At 43.2% G+C, this 21,070-nt stretch overlaps 1 protein-coding gene across 2 annotated transcripts in view; it reads left to right on the plus strand.

The window, feature by feature from the left end:
• zswim5 (zinc finger, SWIM-type containing 5) overlaps nucleotides 1-21,070 on the plus strand; it is a 91,485-nt gene that overhangs the window by 70,319 nt on the left and 96 nt on the right. The window contains exons 8-16 of one of the 2 annotated variants that reach the window (XM_080441083.1): nucleotides 478-624; nucleotides 1,482-1,619; nucleotides 5,302-5,453; nucleotides 7,984-8,086; nucleotides 10,105-10,240; nucleotides 11,850-12,007; nucleotides 13,383-13,546; nucleotides 14,600-14,681; nucleotides 15,785-21,070. The exon at nucleotides 15,785-21,070 is cut by the window's right edge and continues 96 nt beyond it. In XM_080441083.1, the coding sequence (XP_080297209.1) occupies nucleotides 478-624; nucleotides 1,482-1,619; nucleotides 5,302-5,453; nucleotides 7,984-8,086; nucleotides 10,105-10,240; nucleotides 11,850-12,007; nucleotides 13,383-13,546; nucleotides 14,600-14,681; nucleotides 15,785-16,647 (1,943 nt within the window). In that variant the 3' untranslated portion in view covers nucleotides 16,648-21,070. The remainder of the gene's footprint in view (nucleotides 1-477; nucleotides 625-1,481; nucleotides 1,620-5,301; nucleotides 5,454-7,983; nucleotides 8,087-10,104; nucleotides 10,241-11,849; nucleotides 12,008-13,382; nucleotides 13,547-14,599; nucleotides 14,682-15,784) is intronic. The other variant, XM_080441084.1, reaches the window with a different exon arrangement.

Below are 21,070 nucleotides of genomic sequence, written 5' to 3' on the forward strand. Positions count from 1 at the left end.
CACACACACACACACACACACACACACACACACGCACATGCACACACACACACACACACGCACACAGAGAGAGAGACAGACTGTAATTCTGCTGATATTGAGGCCAGTATCTGCAGTAAGCAGCTTCCAGCTAAGATCTGTCAGATTCTGCAACTTAAGCCAGCTATCAGACACACACTGGCTTTCTGCTGAGACTAGCACGCCATGTGTGACTGTGTGTATACGTGCACGCGCGTGTGTGTGTGTGTGTGTGTGTGTGCGCGTGGGGGGGGGGGTCTGACAAAAGCTCAAGATTGTAAGGGTGTGAGTGTGTGAGGGAATGTGTTCCTCTGTGCGTGCCGTGAACACATGCATTGTTGTCTTGTATTGCAGTCCTAACCCTGTCCCTGTCTGTCTGTCTGTCTGTCTGTCTGTTTGTCTGTCTGTCTCCCTGTCTGTCTGTCTCCCTGTCTGTCTGTCTCCCTCGCTGCGTAACAGATCACGTCCCGACGGCGTGCGCCCGGGTCGATGCCCTGCGTTCCCATGGTTACCCCAGGGAAGCCCTGCGACTGGCCGTGGCCATCATCAACACACTGCGTCTGCAACAGCAGCGGCAGATGGACATTTACAAACACCAGAAGAAAGGTAACGCACTAACACACACACACACACACACAAACCTTTCCACAAACCTTATCCTCTCTCTCTCTCTCTCTCTCTCTCTGTGACTGTGTTTGCATCAGTGTTTCGTGTGAGACACACATGCAACTTTCCAGACTACAGTCTGCTTTGATCTGTCTTCGAGTTAACATTTTAGCAGTGGTGGAAAAAGTATTCAAATTCTCTACTTAAGTAAAAGTACCAATACTGCAATATAAAAATACTCTGTTACAAGTAAAAGTCCAGAATTCAAAATTTACTTGAATAAAAGTACAAAAGTATTGGTATCAAAATGTACTTAAAGTACCAAAAGTAATAGCCTAGGTATGAAATAGGGCTAAAGTGGTTAATGTATGTTTTATAGTGTAATAATTTATATCTGCAAAGTAACTAGTAACTAAAGTTTTCAAATAATTGTAGTGGAGTAAAAGTACAATATTTGCCTCTGAGATGTAATGGAGTAAAAGTACAATATTTGCCTCTGAGATGTAATGGAGTAGAAGTAAAAGTATTGGAAATTGGAAATACTCTCAAAATTGTACTTAAAGGGATACTTCACTTTAGGGCCGGGGACACATTTAAAAAAAATATTAAAAATAAATGAAAAAAGTTATGGAAAATTCATGGCCCCCTCACGCATTAGAGTGTCCTACTAATGTGTGAGGGGGCCATGAATTTTCCATAACTTTTTTCATTTATTTTTAATATTTTTTTTAAATGTGTCCCCGGCCCGAGAGTGAAGTATCCCTTTAAGTACAGTACTTAAGTAAATGTACTTAGTTACTTTCCACCACTGCATTTTAGTGCTTCAAAGTAAGCTTATGTGTGTGTTTTCTCCACAGAGTTGCTCCAGAGAGGAGTGACGTCCACCACCAACCTGGAGGGCTGGGTGGGTCACCCTCTGGACCCCATCGGCTGTCTGTTCGCCACGCTCACAGAGACCTGTCGCATCGACGACGACAGCAGTATGGACACTGGAGGTTAGACATTATTCATTCATTTTATAATCTTAGGGCAAAGGTCTCACATGTGCGACTGCAGGGGAATGACCATCACCTGCCGATGCCACATCCATGTGGGCAGAATGCAGAATTTGACGGTAATCAATATGATAGTTTGTGGTCCGTTTGAGTGGTTGTGGTGGTTGTTCACACGTGAGCGCTCACTAGGAAAACTACAGCCAATGACAGACAGCCACACCATTTTTTTTTTCTTTGGTATTGGTTCATTTTAACCCTTTAAGACCTGAGGCGATTCTTTAAAAAAAATCTAAATCCTAACAGTTTTTGGAAAAAAATCTAAACTTTTTTTTTTTCACGATTTTTCAAAAATAGCAGATCTACAAGTTCATAGCGCGGCACTCGGTGCCGCGCTATGAGCTTGTATATCTGCTATTTTTGAATAGCCAAAGACATCTAAAGTGACACAGATGCGTTCCAGGTATTAATGGGTTCAAAGATTTGCACACATGTATATAGCAAAAATCTAAAATAGAGTTACAAACCGCTAAGGGTCCATTTGGTTCCTTCCTAATCTAAAATGACAGAGATGCTTTCCCGGATTGAATGGGTTAAATATACTTTGCTTATTACGCTTATTGCGTTGCATTGACATAAATGTTTGAACGCACACACTGTTAGTCTAACAGCCAATCCCCTCGTTGCACAACCCCACCAGAGAGCTTTTGTTAGCTATAGAGTCTCGGTTCACAGGCCTAAGTGTAGCGTTCCTACCAGCTAATGGCTAGTCGTAGCATTATGTCCTGATGACCAGAGGTGACCGGGGACATCAGATGGCCCGACCAGACCCACAGAGTGACTCAACAGACAACAGGCTCCATGTTATTAAATCCAGGAACCTCAGTGCCATTGTGCTGCAGACAGCCATAAACTACCACAGCATGAATGGATGGGGGCCTGGTCATTTACACCACACTGGGGAGGGAGGGAGAGAATGAGAAAAAAGGAGAGAGAGTATAACGGATGACACACACACCCTTGTGTGTGTGTGTGTGTGTGTGTGTGTGTGTGTGTGTGTGTGTGTGTGTGTGTGTGTGTGTGTGTGTGTGTGTGTGTGTGTGTGTGTGTGTGTGTGTGTGTGTGTGTGTGTGTGTGTGTGTGTGTGTGTGTGTGTGTGTGACTGTGTGTGTGTGTGACTGTGTGTGTGTTACATATATACAATCCATCACCATTTTCCATTGGAAAGCCAGCCCAGGGCCTTTTTGCATCAGAACACAGCAGACTAAGGGGTTGGGGTCTGCCTATTGTTTGCAGGCTACAGGGAACCATTGTGAGCCCCAAACAATGCTGACCACTGGCACACTCATTGGGTTGTGTATACGGTGTTGTCCGTGTGCGCTATAGAGAGAGAGAGGGAGATAGAGAGAGAGCAAAAAACGATTGTCCTCCTGTGTTGTTTGGGGAATAGTGTATGGAATGGATGCCACACAGTGAAATCGTTGGTGTTCATTTAACTCTGTGAGTATACGAATGGAACCAAATCATCACGGGTCCATTTGGTTCCATTTGTTTACTCTTACAAATGGATAAATGGACAGGGAGGATTTTACTGGGACCCCCCTGTGAAGCAGCTGGGAACATCTGTCACGGAGGGCGGGGCTTAAGCTGGGATGGGAAATACTTGGACTATGGGAAATACTTGGAAAGAACAGAGTACTTAGCTTTACTCTATTCTCTGGACACACACACACACGCACACGCACACACACACACACACACACACACACACACACACACACACACACACACACACACACACACACACACACACACACACACACACACAGAGAGAGAGCCCAGTAAACAGGATTGGAGGGATCATTCCCTTCTGTGGGATTTGAGTCAAATGCTGGGGTCTCTGTCCATGCCATGTCAACAGATGTTAGTGTGTGTGTGTGTGTGTGTGTGTGTGTGTGTGTGTGTGTGTGTGTGTGTGTGTGTGTGTGTGTGTGTGTGTGTGTGTGTGTGTGTGTGTGTGTGTGTGTGTGTGTGTGTGTGTGTGTGTGTGTGTGAGGGAGGGAGAGAGAGAGACTGGATACCTCGCTGAATGATGTCAACAGCTGGACACAGCTGTTGACAAAGGCAAGAGAGAGAGAGAAAGGGACTAGGGCTTCAAATAATCAGCGTACACAAATACCCGTGTTCGCTGGTATGATGCAGAAGGGAGGGCACTAGCGACTCAGCATGAAGGATATCGCTTTCTTTCCACACACGCTACACCATCCCCCGATGAAAGTCCTCCCTGTTAGCTGAAAAGTGTGTATTAATTGGAGGAGACACAAGCTCTTCTTTCACCATGTGAGAGACATGGGTGAGCAGTGACAGCGATTACCTGTGTGGGGAAAATTGGGAATTGGCATAACAACTAAAATTGGGAGAATAAAATCAAATACAACTGATATTGTAGAAAAGAAAAGCATTACAACAAGCTATTGTGTTTCAAGGCGTTTGGTTGATCTCCTGTCGTTCTGCAGCGTTGGCACCGTTCACCTGCGGGCCTGACGTAGCTCAAACCAAATAAATGATTGAAGCGGAAATTAATCTTCCTCACGGAGAACCAGACGCATCCCGACTAATCCTCTTCATCCCCCTTTCTGTCTTTGTCCCCTGCTTTGTTTCCCCAACCTCTTTTTTATTTGTATTCCTTTCTTTTTATTTTCTTCTTTTGTTTGTTTGTTCCTTCCTTCCCTCCCTCCCTCACTCCTCTGCCAAGACCAAAAAAAAAAAAAAGACATCGTGACATCTCCGGTTTACACTTCCTGTATCTGCGTGAAGTAGGTTTCCCGCCTTTTTTTTAGGAGACGGGAAGCAGGTTGGAGTCTATTCATTCCAATGGAAGAGTGAACGTGAACGCAGCCTCTGAACCATTCTTTAGCCCCGCCCCCATGGTCACTCACTGAACTAAATATTAGACCCAATCGTCCCCAAAGAGACAAATCAGGAGACGATCAACTTTGTTATCGACCTTTCTCTCTCTCTCCCAGCGACACACTCTCGTGGGATCTTAGCACCAGTAAACATCAGCTGTTCGCGAGATCTGCCCGTTAACACATTGACTGCCAGAGTTTTTTCAGAACGATTTTGGTACCTTTTCGCATAGCCACAGAATATTTTTCTCCAGTATGATTGATCCCCAGATGGTTTCTAATCACAGATGAGATTCAGGTGTGGTTTCACAAATGTCAACGAGGTCATTATGACCTTGTTGTCATGTGTTGTTTGATGTTTGAAAATAGCTCAAAACCAGTAGTTTCAAACCAAAAAACAATGTGAATTGTTTGTCCGTTTGAATTTTAACATTGAAGTGGATGGAGCAGCAAATCTTTGGAAATTGTTATCTCCCTTATTCGTTTGGAATATCGAAAGAGTGTCAATTATAAATAATTAGAAAATCTTTTTAGATTTTTTTTTCTTTTTTTCTAATTTTTTTTTTTTTTTCAGGACGTTTTTAAACGTCTTTGGCAGGCAATAGCTGAATTCCCAAAGACGTTTATAAACGTCTTTGGCAGTTAATGTGTTAAACGGCGCCGCCCACTTAGGAGACCATTTGTAGATTTTGTTGTATAATTTCTCCTCTAGCGGCTGGAATTGGGATTGTTGTATTATTTTCCTAAATTTAACCCTCTTTGTCCTCTTTTGTCAGAAGGAGACCCGCGGCCCCCGTCCTACCACCACGTCCCGGTGTGGGGGAGTACGGACGGAGGGGAGTCCTACCTGGCTCTGGCGCTGGAGGTGGCGCTGATGGGCATGGGTCAGCAGAGGATGATGCCCGAGGGCCTCTACGCTCAGGATAAGGTGACCATTCCTTTATTTTAAAATTTAACTCAGAGAGGGTACAAAATAATGCAAATTCAAAAACCGCAAAAGTTTAGCAGATCTACAAGCTCGAAACGCGTCGCTTGGTGGATCTGCTACTCTTGATGCTTTTGTGTGAAGCGCTAGTGCAGGGGGTCTTCAACAGGGGGTCCGGGACCCCTAGGGGGTCCTCAGAGTTACTACAGGGGGTCCGCCAAATCTTTGTGTTACGTTTTTTTTTTTTTTTTACCTTGAACCACTTGAACCCTAGCATCCCTTTTCTGAGGAGAACTTGAGCCAAAAATAGCAGATCTACAAGCTCACAACGCCTCGCGCTGCGAGGCGTTGTGAGCTTGTAGATCGGCTATTTTTGGCAAAGAGGCGTAGAGGGGGAAAAAAGAGCAGACCAAGTGAACAAAAAAAGTTTAATCTGAAACACAATTTTATACGATATAGAGGAGGGTGGTCCCTGCTTCATCTCTCTCTCAGCTGCGAACAGACTTTTTGCATGTAGTTTAAGCGCAAGGGGGCGGGGTGGCGGGTGGGGAGAGAGCCTGGCGACGCGAGCTATGTTAGTGCACTGAGTGGCAGTTGGGGCAAACGCAGTCCCCACAACATCATTTACGATTCTGTGCCTATCGGTACATAACTCGGACGGCGCTTTTAGTCGACTAGCAGACCATCGGCCGGTCGTCGCGGGCACTCGCGCCTGGAGGCGCTCGGGCGCGACTCCTCGGCCTCAAGGTCTGCTGAGTCGGCGCGCCTCCGTCATGGTCCAAAACTATACTTTATCGGCGGAAAAAAGTAGTCTGCGGTTGTTTGAAAAATCGTAAATGATGTTGTGGGGACTGCGTTTGGCCCAACTGCCACTCAGTGCACTAACATAGCTCGCGTCGCCAGGCTTTCTCCCCACCCACCACCCGCGGCCCCGCCCCCTTGCGCTTAAACTACATGCAAAAAAGCTGTTCGCCTCTCAGCTAGGGGGTCCTTGGGCTGAAAACGTTGAAGACCCCTGCTCTAGTGTGATCAAGTAGGACGTTAATTTACGGAAAAAAACACCAAAAAGTTAAAATGTGTAGATAAGAGGTTTGGATATCAGAGTGTAGATGACGGGTCATAAGCCCTACTTCTGTGCCCACAACCACCCACTATACTGGGGGACCCGGCCGTGCTTGTTGCTATGGATACCATAACCAACGCATCGCCGTATGGAACAAACGTGTAATGGAGGAGAAGGAGGAGAAGGAGGAGGAGGAGGGGGAGGCCCCCATGGATTGACTATTTCCTACTCTGTGTTTGATGGAATAGAAATGTGTGTTCTTCTCAGTGGTGGAAAAAGTACTCAAATTCTTTACTTAAGTAAAAGTACCAATACTGCAATATAAAAATACTCTGTTACAAGTAAAAGTCCAGAATTAAAAAATTACTTGAGTAAAAGTACAAAAGTATTGGCATCAAAATGTACTTAAAGTACCAAAAGTAAAAGTACTAAATATTTGAAAATAGCAGATCTACAAGCTGACAATGCGACGCGTTGTGAGCTTGTAGATCTGCTATTTTCAAATAGCCTAGGTATAAAATAGGGCTAAAGTGGTTCATGTATGTTTCATAATATCATAATTTATATATGAAAAGTAACTAGTAACTAAAGTTTTCAAATAATTGTAGTGGAGTAAAAGTACAATATTTGCCTCTGAGATGTAGTGGAGTAGAAGTAAAAGTATTGGAAATTGGAAATACTCAAGTAAAGTACAAATACCTCAACATTGTACTTAAGTACAGTACTTAAGTAAATGTACTTAGTTACTTTCCACCACTGGTTCTTCTATATATGTGTTTCTATGTATAGTACGGGGCAATAACACATCCTATCTGTTGGGTGGAAAAACCTCATATATCCAAATCTATGACTTTTCAGGATTTGATGCTTTTTGTGTGACGCTGTAGTATGCAGTAGAGTGCCGCGCTACGAGCTTGTAGATCTGCTATTTATTTATTTCTAATCGTGGGAAAATTTGGGCAAATCTTTGAATGTATGTTTTTTTTTTAAAGCTAACATGTTTAACTCTGGGGATTCTACAAATGTCTTCTAAATCATAACTTATGTTGCTATGATATCAGTGTTTTTTTTCATGTCAAGGACCCCCAAAATGATATGTATTTGGCTGCGGACCCCCATCTGAAAATAATTTGTTCCAGGGACCCACCCAGAGGCAAAGATTTGAGTTACAAATGTTTGCTTTTAAAAATAACAATATATATATTCAAAAAAATCCTCACATTTTCCACGATTTTTCCCCAAAAAAATGCAGATCTACAAGCTTGTGAGGCGGCACTCGGCACGAGCTTGTAGATCGGCTATTTTTGAATAGCCAAAGACATCTTAAAATGACACAGATGTGTTCCTGGATTGAATTTGGTTTATTATAGAGACACATGAATGAATGAGCCTCTAGTCTTAATATCCTGGGGTCCAGGAGGTTTGCTTCGTGTTTTAACACTGAACCCTCTACCGTCCTGGTGTTCGTAGGTGTGCCGTAACGAGGAGCAGATCGTTGCTAAGTTACAGGAGTTGGAGTTGGACGACGTTCTGGTCCAGACCCTGAGGAAACAGGCCATACAGCTTCTAGAAGGTACGCGTTCAACAACCCACCTACTCTCTGTGTTCTGTCTTTAACCCTATCTAACCCTGTCTAACCCTAACCCTGAGGAAACAGGCCATACAGCTTCTAGAAGGTACATGTTCAACAACCCACCTACTCTCTGTGTTCTGTCTTTAACCCTATCTAACCCTAACCCTGAGGAAACAGGCCATACAGCTTCTAGAAGGTACATGTTCAACAACCCACCTACTCTCTGTGTTCTGTCTTTCATCCCCCTCTGAGCAGTGTTGCCACGTCTGCTTCTTATAAGCCACTTTGGGCTTGTTTTCTATCTAAGTTGCATGTAAATTATTGGTTGGGGTTGCAGGTTTTTTGGGCTTGTTTGTAAAACATAGTTGCTTATTTGGGCTTTTTTTCCCCAATGCTGTTTAAACCAGTGGTTCTCAAACATTTTCATGTCGAGGACCCCCCCAAATTATTGTTTTTGTCCACGGGCCCGCCCCCCCATATCTAAAAATATGTTGTGCCAGTGACCCCCCCATGCCAGATTTGTGTTGTTAAAATGTTTCTAATCTGTTTGAATGCGATGCGTTGAGAGCTTGTAGATCGGCTATTTTCAAACAGCCGACGCATATAGGTTTAAAGTGCTCGTGTGGCCTGGAATAGTCGCTTCTTTTGGGGCTTGTTTTCATAGACCCTGGTTGCTTATTTCACTCGCAAAAAAAAAAAACCTCTGGCAACACTGCCTCTGAGCCTCGGTGTATGCGGCGGGTGGCTCCGTCGCACACACACACACACACACACACACACACACACACACACACACACACACCCACCCAGCCCAGCGGCGCCTCGCACTACGGGGAGAAAAAAAAAAGAAAAGATCAAGTGGATTTGTGCCTTCAAGCCTCCATCCTAAACATCGTTATATCAGCACAGCAGCTGAAACAGCACAGGCCTAAATCCTCACTGTTTGTCTGACTCTCGGACTTGAACAAACGCTGAGGATTTGTGCCGTGAACTCTTTTTTTTTCTGAGTCAGTTGCTACGTGCTATAGCTAGCATTTATAGTGTTACAGTTAGGGCATACAAATGTTGGTCAACTTTTCTTCAGTCCTTTAACTTTGGGATATGTGTGTGTGTGCTCCTTTTAACACATCGACCGCCAGAGGTTAATCTCATAATGTGCTCACCAGTGCCAACGTGTTATTGTTGTTTTTTTGTTTTTTTCATGTCGCCATAGATCTTGTTAAAATCCTTAAGATTGAGCCGTACACGGTCTGTTTACATCCACGACATGTCACTGTATCTCCCAGTGAAAACTGCATGTCAAACGGATCTCCATGATTGTAGTTAGAGCGGATTACGTTAAACAGTGATATGCGAGGAGAAAAAACTACAGGAAGAGAATTGAGTTTCAGTGTGCGCTTTAGAATGGGGGCCGACGTGATCGTCAAAACCAGATCCCAAATAATTCTGTTTCCGGTCATCAAACCGGAACCGGAAATGGATAAAAAAAATCCGAAAGTGCACCTGGAAAATTTTCAACGCGAATCGGCGGTTCGCGTAGATCTACGCGACTGGCACGCTGCGGCTTTAAATAGGTTCGCGTAGATCTACGCGATTGGCATTCAATGTGTTAATGTAAAATATATAAAACGTATTTGTGTACTTTAATCTATTTATGTTGTTGCTGTCAGGCAGAAACCTCTCGTCTCCATATTTCAATGTTGTATGTTTTTGTTTGTGTAAATTAGTTCGTCATGCAAAAAGCTGTAAAAACAGCAGATCTACAAGCTCAAAACGCGCCACTGTGTGACGCGTTTTGAACTTGTAGATCTGCTATCTTTTGCCATGTTTGAATTTGAATCCTGAATAATAACACAGTAACATTGGACATAGTTATGAGGTTTCTTTCCACCAGACAGCAACGGCTTTATTTCTCTCTCCCAGAGAGAAAATTAAATAAATACACTTTTGCCCCTCTGTCACTGATCATTCTAACACCATCTCTCCTCCTTCCTTCCTTCTCCCTGCATCGTGTCCAGCGGGTCCATTCAGCGGTCTAGGAGAGGTCATCCACAGGGAGAGCGTGCCCATGCACACCTTCGCCAAGTACCTGTTCACCGCCATGCTCCCGCACGACGCAGACCTGGCGTACAAGCTGGCCCTGCGCGCCATGAGGTGAGCAGCGGCACGCACAGGGTTAAAAACCCCATGAATGCATATTAACTCTTTAAGACCTGAGAACGCATCTGTGTGTCATTTTTAGATTTCGTTGGGCTATTCAAAAATAGCAGATCTACAAGCTCATAGCGCGGCACCGAGTGCCGCGCTATGAGCTTGTAGATCTGCTATTTTTGAAAAATCGTGAAAAATGTTGTGCAAATCTTTGAATATATATATATATTTAAAGCGAGCATTTCTAGCTAAAATGTTATTGCTTCTGGGGATTCTACAAATGTCTTCTAAATCAGTTTAAAACAGTTTTCTGAAACACTTATGTTGCTATAATATTAATGTCAGTGTCAAGGAGCCCCACAACGATATGTATTTGGCTGCGGACCCCCATCTAAAAAAAAATAAATCCAGGGACCCCCAGAAGCAAATATTTGAGTAAAAAACAATTGCTTTATAGATATATATTCAAAGATTTGCAAAAAAAAAAACGATTTAAAAAAATATAGCAGATCTACAAGCTCATAGCGCGGCACTTGGTGCCGCGCTATGAGCTTGTATATCTGCTATTTTTTAATAGCCAAAAGTATAAGATATGGATAAAGTGGTTACACAGATGCGTCCCCCGGTCTTAAAGGGTTAATGTCAGATCTACACGCTCAACGCGTGGCATCGCAACGTGAGCTCACAGAGCTTGTACATCTGATTCATTTTTTTTTTACAATATTTGACCATTTTCACCTGTAATGACATGCCCAAGACAGGGAAGCCGGTTTGAAAGGGTTTTTAAACCCAGGAATCTCTCAGGTAGCTTTAAAAACAAACTGCCTTTAATGTTGCTATGGTTATGAAAAGGAGGAGGAGGGACAGTAACAGGTGCAAAGCTGTCAGATTTGAACTTGAACTCATTTGAACTTGAACTCATTTGAACTTGAACTCATTTGAACTTGTATGGTAGTAGTATGCTTTCAAAGTAGCCTACGAATCTTATGAGTTTACTGATTTACGACTGCATGTGCGATTATCAGTGGTGGAAAAAGTACTCAAATTCTTTACTTAAGTAAAAGTACCAATACTGCAATATAAAAATACTCTGTTACAAGTAAAAGTCCGGAATAAAAAATTTACTTGAGTAAAAGTACAAAAGTATTGGCATCAAAATGTACTTAAAGTACCAAAAGTAAAGGTACTAAATATTTGAAAATAGCCGATCTACAAGCTCACAACGCGTCGCGATGCGACGCGTTGTGAGCTTGTAGATCGGCTATTTTCAAATAGCCTAGGTATAAAATAGGGCTAAAGTGGTTAATGTATGTTTCATTATATCATAGTTTATATCTGAAAAGTAACTACCGTAGTAACTAAAGCTTTCAAGTAAATGTAGTGTAGTAAAAGTACAATATTTGCCTCTGAGATGTAGTGGAGTAGAAGTAAAAGTATTGGAAATTGGAAATACTCAAGTAAAGTACAAATACCTCAAAATTGTACTTAAGTGCAGTACTTAAGTAAATGTACTTAGTTACTTTCCACCACTGGCGATCATGTACTAATGGTGACAGGCCTCAGTGGACTCCTCCATGTTAAACAGTGTATTATTATTTTTGCTTCCCTCCAGGCTGCCGGTGCTGGAGTCGTCAGCGGGCTCGGGGGACATGGGTCACCCCCACCACGGCATCTCCATCGTCCCGAGCAGATACCCCCGCTGGTTCACCCTGGGCCATCTGGAGTCCCAGCAGTGTGAGCTGGCCTCCACCATGCTCACCGCCGCTAAAGGTACGCGCACGCACTCACACACACACACACACACACACACACACACACACACACACCCACACACACACACACACTGAAAACCATGTTCTGTGCATCATGACAAGGCAGTTTATCTTCACATATAACCCATTAAAGGAGAATACCGGACAAATTAAGTGTTGTCTCTGATGTCTCGTTACTCACCTACCGACGTGAAAAGTGGCGTTCTTTTTTTCCATAGATTCCCCTGTCGTCATTTTTTAAACCCCCTCCGTTGTCATAATGGGAGCGCCTGGCAACACGGAGACAACCGTGATCAGAGACAACACTTAATTTGTCCGGTATTCTCCTTTAAGACCTGAGGCCGATTAAAACTTTTTTTTCCTAAATCCTAACGCTTAAAAAAATACATACCGGTATATTCAAAGACTTGCAAAAAAAAAAAAAAATAGCAGATCTACAAGCTCATAGCGCGGCACTCGGTGCCGCGCTATGAGCTTGTATATCTGCTATTTTTGAATAGCCAAAGTAATCGTAAAATGACACAGATGTGTTCCCGGTCTGAATGGGTTAACAAACACATGAACCCTAAACGTCCCTATTCAAAGGCAGACATATCTGCTCTGGTCTTGTCTTGTAGATATTAGGCTATTTTCAGGCGAAGAGATTTGGAGTAGAGTGGGGGAAAAAAAGGAGAGGACCAAGTACACTCAAATTCAGCAGTGAATATCAGGCCAGTCACTTCGGTTGTTACTCTCTCTCTTCCATAAGCAAACTTAATGGGACTCGGCGCCCCCTGGAGAAGTGACGGCCGTATTCAGTATGCACTGTGACAGTGATGTCTTCATGTCCTCCCCCAATTAAACCCTTCTACACATAGTTAAAGGAGAAATCCGGACATTTTAAGTGTTATCTTTGATGTGTCGTTACTCACCTACCGACGTAGAAAGTGGCGTTGATTTTTTCCAGCGATTGTAACGAACAGACCTGTGAAGACAATTTTCCCTTTGGGGACAATAAACGATATTATTATTATTATTATTATTCCCCTGTCGTCATTTTTTCGACCCCCTCCGTTGGCATAATGGGAGCGCGTGGCTAAGGGAAATTCGTCTATTATAACCGATGCAAAGTAATTTTTTTCTCTACTACTACTCATTGTAGAGTCTCATGATACTCAAACATGCACTGAAAGTCCCTGAGAAGCTATCGCTAATGCCGAACGAGCTAACGCTGGTTGCTTGTTTCTCTCCCAGAACCTGGCAACTCGGTGTTGCCAGGGAGAGAAATAAGCAAACAACGCTCCCCCCCCCCCAGAATAGGGAGGCTCGAGTTCAAGTGGCAAAATGTAAAGCCTTAGTGATAAATCTTTGACGATGTGTTGTCCTCCTGTCAGGCGACATGCTGAGGCTGCGGACGGTGCTGGAGGCCATCCAGAAGAACATCCACTCCTCCTCTCTCATCTTCAAGCTGGCCCAGGACGCCTTTAAGATCGCCACTCCTGCCGACAACCCTCCAGACATTACACTGCTCAACGTGGCACTGGAGTTAGGACTGCAGGTATGCGAGCGCGCACGTGTGTGTGTGTGTGTGTTTGTGTGTGAGTGTGAGCGGGACAGAAAATAGGAACGTAAGCACGTCGGAGCTTTACTTATCTTTTCTTTTTTACCGTGCGACCACAATTTTCATAAATCATTGTAACCGCGAGAGAGTCAGGGTGCTTGTTAGCAAAGAAAATCATGGCAGCCCTTTTCTTTCAACTTGTAATCTTTGAAAGTAGCCGCAGCCTCGCCACAAATAAACAGAGAAAACCTTGACTTATGGATGTTGAGAGAAGAGCGACCACATACAACACAACGTTCTGTCACAGAACGCCAGGATCACAGTCATCCTGGAATAACTACCTTATTTTCTGGCTATTTAAAGCCTGTGGTGGCGGTGGTGTGTGTGTGTGTGTGTGTGTGTGTGTGTGTGTGTGTGTGTGTGTGTGTGTGTGTGTGTGTGTGTGTGTGTGTGTGTGTGTGTGTGTGTGTGTGTGTGTGTGTGTGTGTGTGTGTGTGTGTGTGTGTGTGTGTGTGTGTGTGTGTGTGTGTGTGTGTGTGTGTGTGTGTAGGTGTTGTTTTTCTTGTTGGCTGTCATTAATTGGAGATGATTTAGTCAGACTTTAAATGTCAGTCAGGTGGATCTGGCGGTTATTTGTCGCGCTGTAGACCAGGGTCATGTGTCACAAACGGCCACTTGAAAGACTTTTTAAAACCAAGTGAATCATGAGACTGCTGCGACACACTGAACCAACCGTAGTTTAGTTACTTTGATCTTTCTTTGCAACATGTATCGCTGTCAGGCAGAAACCTTGTATATCCATGTTTACGTAACAAAGGTGTTGGACATAACAAGGATTTCACCCCGTTAGCAATCATCATCATATACTAAATACACCGTGTGGCTTCAGCTGTCAAACTCCTTCAAGTGACAGATACCATTTTCCCTGATCTGTTTATATAGCTTTCATTTAGCGTTGGCAAAGAGACACGGTCCTGCTCTAACAGTACTTTACCTTTACCACTGCATGGAGGAACTGATCAAACACTGTGTGTGTGTGTGTGTGTTTAGGTGATGAGGATGACTCTGTCCACACTCAACTGGAGAAGGAGAGAGATGGTCCGCTGGTTGGTTACCTGTGCTACTGAAGTCGGTACGTATCAAAGCACAAAGCATTTGTACACTCGTATTGCCTCTCTCCTCAGCCAGTGTTGATTTTTACAGCACTTTTTGATTTAGTTTTAGTCATATTTTAGTCATCTGAAATGTTTTTGTCGAGTTTTAGTTGACTAAATATCATAAGATTATAGTCGACTAAATCTACAGTTGATTTAGTCGACTAAAATGTATTTTGGACGGTGCCTTGATTGCGTGGTAATGCCTGATTTTACACTTGGTTGCATGCTGAAAATAGCAGATCTACAAGCTCACAACGCGTCGCACTGCGTGAGGCGTTGTGAGCTTGTAGATCTGCTACAGTATGTTCAGAGAGTAACACCCGAGCACAAACAAACATAAAATGACTCGTCTTTTAGTTCTACTGGATCTCTTCTCCACTAGATCCCTCACCAACATTTTAGTGTAGTTTTTATTTGTTATATATTTAGTCTTAGTTTTAGTCATCGTAGCTTAGTTTTTAGTAAGTTTGTATTTAGTTTCCGTCAGTGAAAGGTAGTCGACAAAACATTTTTCGTCATAGTTTTAGTCGACGAAATCAAGCCCTCTCCTCCCCTCTCTTCATCATTAAACAACTGATTTAACCAACGTCATCACCAGAGATCTCTCTTAACCCATTAAGACCTGGAACTGTGTCATTTTTTGATTTGAGCTAAAAAGCATTATTTTACACTTTGGGCTATTCAAAAATAGCAGATCTACAAGCTCATAGCGCGGCACCGAGTGCCGCGCTACGAGCTTGTAGATCTGCTATTTTAGAAAAATCGTGAAAATGTGTGCAAATCTTTGGATATATATTTTTAAACCGAAATTTTTTAACTAAAATCTTTGCTTCTGGGGGGTCCCTGGAACATAATATTTTGATGGGGGTCCGCGGCCAAATTCATATAATTTTGGGGGTCCTTGACGTGAAAAAGTTTGAGCACCACTGATATAGAAACATAGGTTTTTCAGAATACTGTTGAGATTTAGGAGACATGTACAGTAGAATCGGCTTCAGGTCTAGACCCCACACTGCCTCATGTCTCTTCTTCAGCTCTAATAATAAAGGCTTTTCCTCCTCCTGTCTTGTTCCTCCAGGTCTGCGGGCGTTGGTGAGCATCCTGCAGAGCTGGTACACCCTCTTCACGCCCACCGAGGCCACCAGCATCGTGGCGGCCACCGTCATGTCCCACAACACCATCCTGCGCCTCAGCCTGGACTACCCGCAGCGCGAGGAGCTGGCCAGCTGCGCCCGCACGCTGGCGCTGCAGTGCGCCATGAAGGACCCGCAGAACTGCGCCCTCTCCGCCCTCACGCTCTGCGAGAAGGACCACATCGCCTTCGAGACGGCCTACCAGATCGTGATCGACGCCGCGTCCACGGGCATGACCTACTCGCAGCTGTTCACCATCGCCCGCTACATGGAGCACCGGGGCTACCCGCTGAGGTCCTTCAAGCTGGCCTCGCTGGCCATGACCCACCTCAACCTGGCCTACAACCAGGACACGCACCCGGCCATCAACGACGTGCTGTGGGCGTGCGCCCTGAGCCACTCGCTGGGCAAGAACGAGCTGGCGGCCATCATCCCCCTGGTGGTGAAGAGCGTGCACTGCGCCACGGTGCTCTCCGACATCCTGCGGCGCTGCACCATGACGGCGCCGGGCCTGGCGGGCATCCCCGGCCGGAGGAACTCGGGGAAGCTGATGTCCACGGACAAGGCGCCGCTGCGGCAGCTGCTGGACGCCACCATCTCGGCGTACATCAACACCACGCACTCGCGGCTGACGCACATCTCGCCGCGGCACTACGGCGAGTTCATCGAGTTCCTGAGCAAGGCGCGGGAGACCTTCCTGCTGGCGCAGGACGGGCACATTCAGTTCGCCCAGTTCATAGACAACCTGAAACAGATTTACAAGGGCAAGAAGAAACTCATGATGCTGGTCAGGGAGCGCTTCGGTTGACCCCCTCCCTGACCCCTGACCCCTCCTTGACCCTTTTGACCCTGACTGTACCCCTCCCTCACAGGGACCTTCTTCTTCTAGGGAACTAAGTTTGACTTGTTTCTATTTAAGTTACGTTCTTCTTCTTCTTTTTTTTTTTTTTTACTCATCTCAAGTTGTTCGTCGCCCGTCTTTATGTTTTTGTTCTGTTTTGTTTCTCCGATGTGAACCAGGAAGTGTTCACGACGTGTTGCTCTACTTCCATAAGACAGTGAAAAGGGGAAATGGCTTACTATGTAAAAGAAATGACGACAAAAAAATACTAATGTTTGAAGCATTTTTCTCGCCCTGACTAAAAGGCCTGGTTCATGGTTTGATGTCCACGTGTTGAGGGCCTCCACAACCAGCCACGTGAACGCACCTCCATTGGCACGGATCATCTGAATAAAGCACTATATAGTGTAGTCTTTTTCCAACAAGATATAAACAAAAAATTTTAAATTTAAGTAAAAGCCCAAATGGCTGACAGTTGATAGAAGCAAGACAACAATGCTGTTGGACGGTACATTTAGCCTACAGTGCCGTCACAAGATAACGCTCGGTATCAAGGATACATGAACAGAGGGCTTTTCCAGGAGGGAATGGCTGCTGAGCTCGTGCATGGTGGACGTGCACAGAACCACGAACCAGGCTTTTAACGGTGAAGTTAAAAAATATTAGAGAAAGATAATTAAAAGATTGTGAAGAAAAAAAACGAAACCTTTTTTTGAGACGGCACATAACGTTATGAAAAACCAAATATGATTTTGTTGTATCGGGTACTTATATACACTTTGGAGCCTAATGGGGACGCTTTCAGCTGGTGGGTTGAGAGGAAGTGGTTTTCAAGGAGAAAGGAAATGTCATTCCAAAAAAAACAAAAAAACAAACGGCAACAACAGTGAGGTCACAGACACAGAGTTACTGTCATAACCTTGACTATGTAATTCATGTCAGCTTTAACTTGTCTATCAAAAAATGGCCTCTTTGTTGCATTCCGGTGCGTCTTAGCGTAGAGAGGGGGGGCAGAATACTGAACTCTAAACCATTTAAACCCCATATGGTTGACCAGTGTCTTTGCTGTTTGGTGTTATTGTGGGGAAAGCTTCCGCTGAAAATAGCCCAGCTACAAGCTCACTGTGAGCTTATCGATCGGCTATTTTCCTGCGAAAGCCTTCCCCACCAATAAGGACGCTGGGGTTCAAAGTGGTTAATTGTGTAATTGTGTGAGACGTGATCCGTAATCCGTTTTCATGCACTATAGTTTCAAACAGAAAGAACCACGTTGCTTCACAGAGTCTCTATGTGTTTAACATACAGTACTTACATCATCCAGAGACGATAGGATTCTTCAGTACGCTGGTTAACAGTGTATATATACTGTACACCCACCTATCTATTGCAATATTCGCATTTTGTTGACAAAAAAACTGACCAAAATGGCTTTTGACTGAAATGTTACTTATTTAGACCTGATTCTAAAAACGCCTTCAAAATCCTTTTTTCTGAAATTCTTCAGATTCGTATTCAGAAATTTCCCCAAATATTATGTTGCTATATATATATATTGCAACAGTTAATGTGACTCAGAGGTTTTCCCAGCTTGAAAGGTATAACAACGTATAGGTGTTCCAGGTCTAATACACATTTAGTCAAAAAGACTCAAACTAAATCTCAATCGGCTGCTGATATTAATACGATAGATGGATTGTATAATAATCTCACGAACATTGACATAATACAAGAACCATTTGTCCTCTGCCAGTTACCACTGCACCGCTAGCTAGCTATCTGTAGCTACTTGTGTTATAAAGGCTCTCTCCTAAAGCAAGATTTAGTTGCGAAGCAAAATTAGACGGATCTCTGCTTTAATACCGGCCTGTTATTCCAATGCTATTTTGTCAATTCGCTTCTGTTGGCACTGCCTGTGGCTAAAACTGTTTGAAAGGGTGATTTTAGCTAGCTCTATACCTACCTGTGAACGCTATTGGTTCTGCTGTCTATGGACTGTGAAGTTGAGTGGCCTTGTCTGACTGTGACTTTCAGATAACACAATTACAAAAAGAAAACGGTATATTTTATGGCTTAATAACATGCTTTGAGACCACATGCCTTTGGCGGCGCCGGATGTTTTTTTTAAATGACTGTTCATGCATCACAGTATATCCACGATTCTCTTAAACCCAAAATGGCAAAAGTGTTTTTTGTTTCATTAAAATGGCAGTATACATACTATACAGTACATCGAGAGCTTGAATCTCTAGTGATAGGACTAAAATGTCATCGTTACAAAGCACTTCACACATAATATACCTCCTCAGTACGTTCTGCCTGCTTCAGCATTTTATTTATTGACCCTTTTAGAGACGTTGTATGACTGAGTAGGATTTACAGACACATGGAACAGCATTATATTAATAACCACTTGAACCCTATAGTGTCCATATTTCTGCGAACATTTGGCGAAGATAGCAGATCGACACGTGCTTGTAGATCGGCTGTTTTCAGCCAAGATATTTTAGTCTAGAACCTAGGAGGGGGGGCCTAATATAGACCCCTGGGGGACTCCGGGTTTAAGTGGTTATAGATACAAAGGATATGAGTCAACCTGATTAATGGGAACTAATTGTTTGATGGAAGAAAAAATTGTTTTTGAACAAACATTTTCATGTCTGCTTTTACATTCCATGAGAGCTACCTTCACCCACCCCGGGTAGTCGGTCACAAACTTTGGGCCTTTTTTTTCCTCTTTTTTTTTTTTTTTAGATCCGAAGAAAAACTGATAGAAGAACGAAAAAGAAAGATCGCGCAAAAGCAAGAAAAGAGAGACTAAACTCAGTTCTCAGGGAAATCACTTAAAGAAACAAAAACAAAAAAGTAGTAGCATTTAAGATATTGTAAATATGAAAGTGTCAATTCAGAAAATTGTAAAGTTATAATTATTTATAATAAGTATGTAATTTGTTTTCCTTTTTCTTTTTTTTTGCTTTGTATTGTTCTGTTTTTTGGGATACTTGAATTGTTTTTTTTTTTGGGCGGGGAATGTGACGTAGTTTTTTGTAAGATGAAAGACTTCAAGGCATTTCTCAGGTGCTCCTATGTACATTTCTTTCGGTTTGTTTTTTGCTATTACCGCTATTATTATTATTATTATTATTTGTATGTTTTTTTTTGTGATTTTTGTTTTTGCAAAAGAAAAAGAGAAAAAAATGTTTTCTAAAAGGAAGCATGTTATTTGGAGTTTGAGGAAAAAAAATAAAGAAGGCATTCATTTGTAAAACGGATACTAAAACCTGACTATGCAGAAACCACTTCACCGTCGTGTCACCTCTTATAAAAAACCCCCCTCCCCCCAACACACCATAAACCAGAGACCTAGAAGGGAGGAACTTTAAAAAAAAGAGAGCGGGGACGGAACCACTATTGAGGGGGACATACAAAGATGAGACACGGCATGCTTGTATTTTGGACAATGCGCAGTAAGCCAGCCTGCATACCGCTGCAATGTTTAGATTTCAAAGAAAAAAAGAAAACTTAAAAAAAAAAAAAAAAAATCTAATATTTGGAAAATGGTGGAAGATGCCTTTTTTTTTTACCTGATCAATGTACAAAGTTAGTTTGGCTCTTTTTTTTTGTTCTTTTTCTTTTCTTTTCGTTTGTTTTTTATTGGGACTTATAAGCCTATAGTGTCTTCTCAAAAAGTCCAAGTGTCCTCTCCTGGCACCACCATGCCATGAGAAAACATCCAACAGCAGCAGCAGCAGCGTTGCGGCTCCGCCTGAACAAAAGGAGACGCTTTAATGAGGACCTTGGTTTTACATCCAATTACATCCTACTACCCTCCAACACCCCCCCCCCCCACCCACTCAACTGCTTTGTTTTACTTCCCGTTCATTAGCCCACCGAGCTGATTAGGTTCAACCTTTTCTCTATCGCTTCAGGTTCCTCTCATTTTCTACACCGTTAGGACTTTTATTCCCCTCTTTAATCCCAGGATTTGTTCCAGGAACGCATCCGCGTGTCATTTCTAAGATTTCTTTGGCCATTCCAAAAATAGCAGATCTACAAGCTCACAGCGTGGCACAGACAGAGTGCCTTTTGGGTGGTCCTTAGATATTGACTTGAAAGTTTGAGAACCACTGATATTATAGCAACATACGTTTTTTTTTTTTTTTTTTTTTTAACCGTTAGGATTCAGAAGACGTTTGTAGAATCTTCCAGAAGCCAAGATTTGAGTGAAAAGATGTTCCCTTGAAAAAACTTATAGGATTTCAAAGATTTGCTAAAATATTCAAGATTTTTCAAAAATAGCAGATCTACAAGCAAATATTTTTTAATAGCCCCAAAGTATAAAAGAATGGTTATAGCTAAAATATAAAATGACACGGATGATGCGTTCCACGGA

The sequence above is a fragment of the Gymnoscopelus braueri genome (genome assembly GCF_963280865.1).
Source record: "Gymnoscopelus braueri genome assembly, chromosome: 10".
NCBI lineage: Eukaryota > Metazoa > Chordata > Actinopteri > Myctophiformes > Myctophidae > Gymnoscopelus > Gymnoscopelus braueri.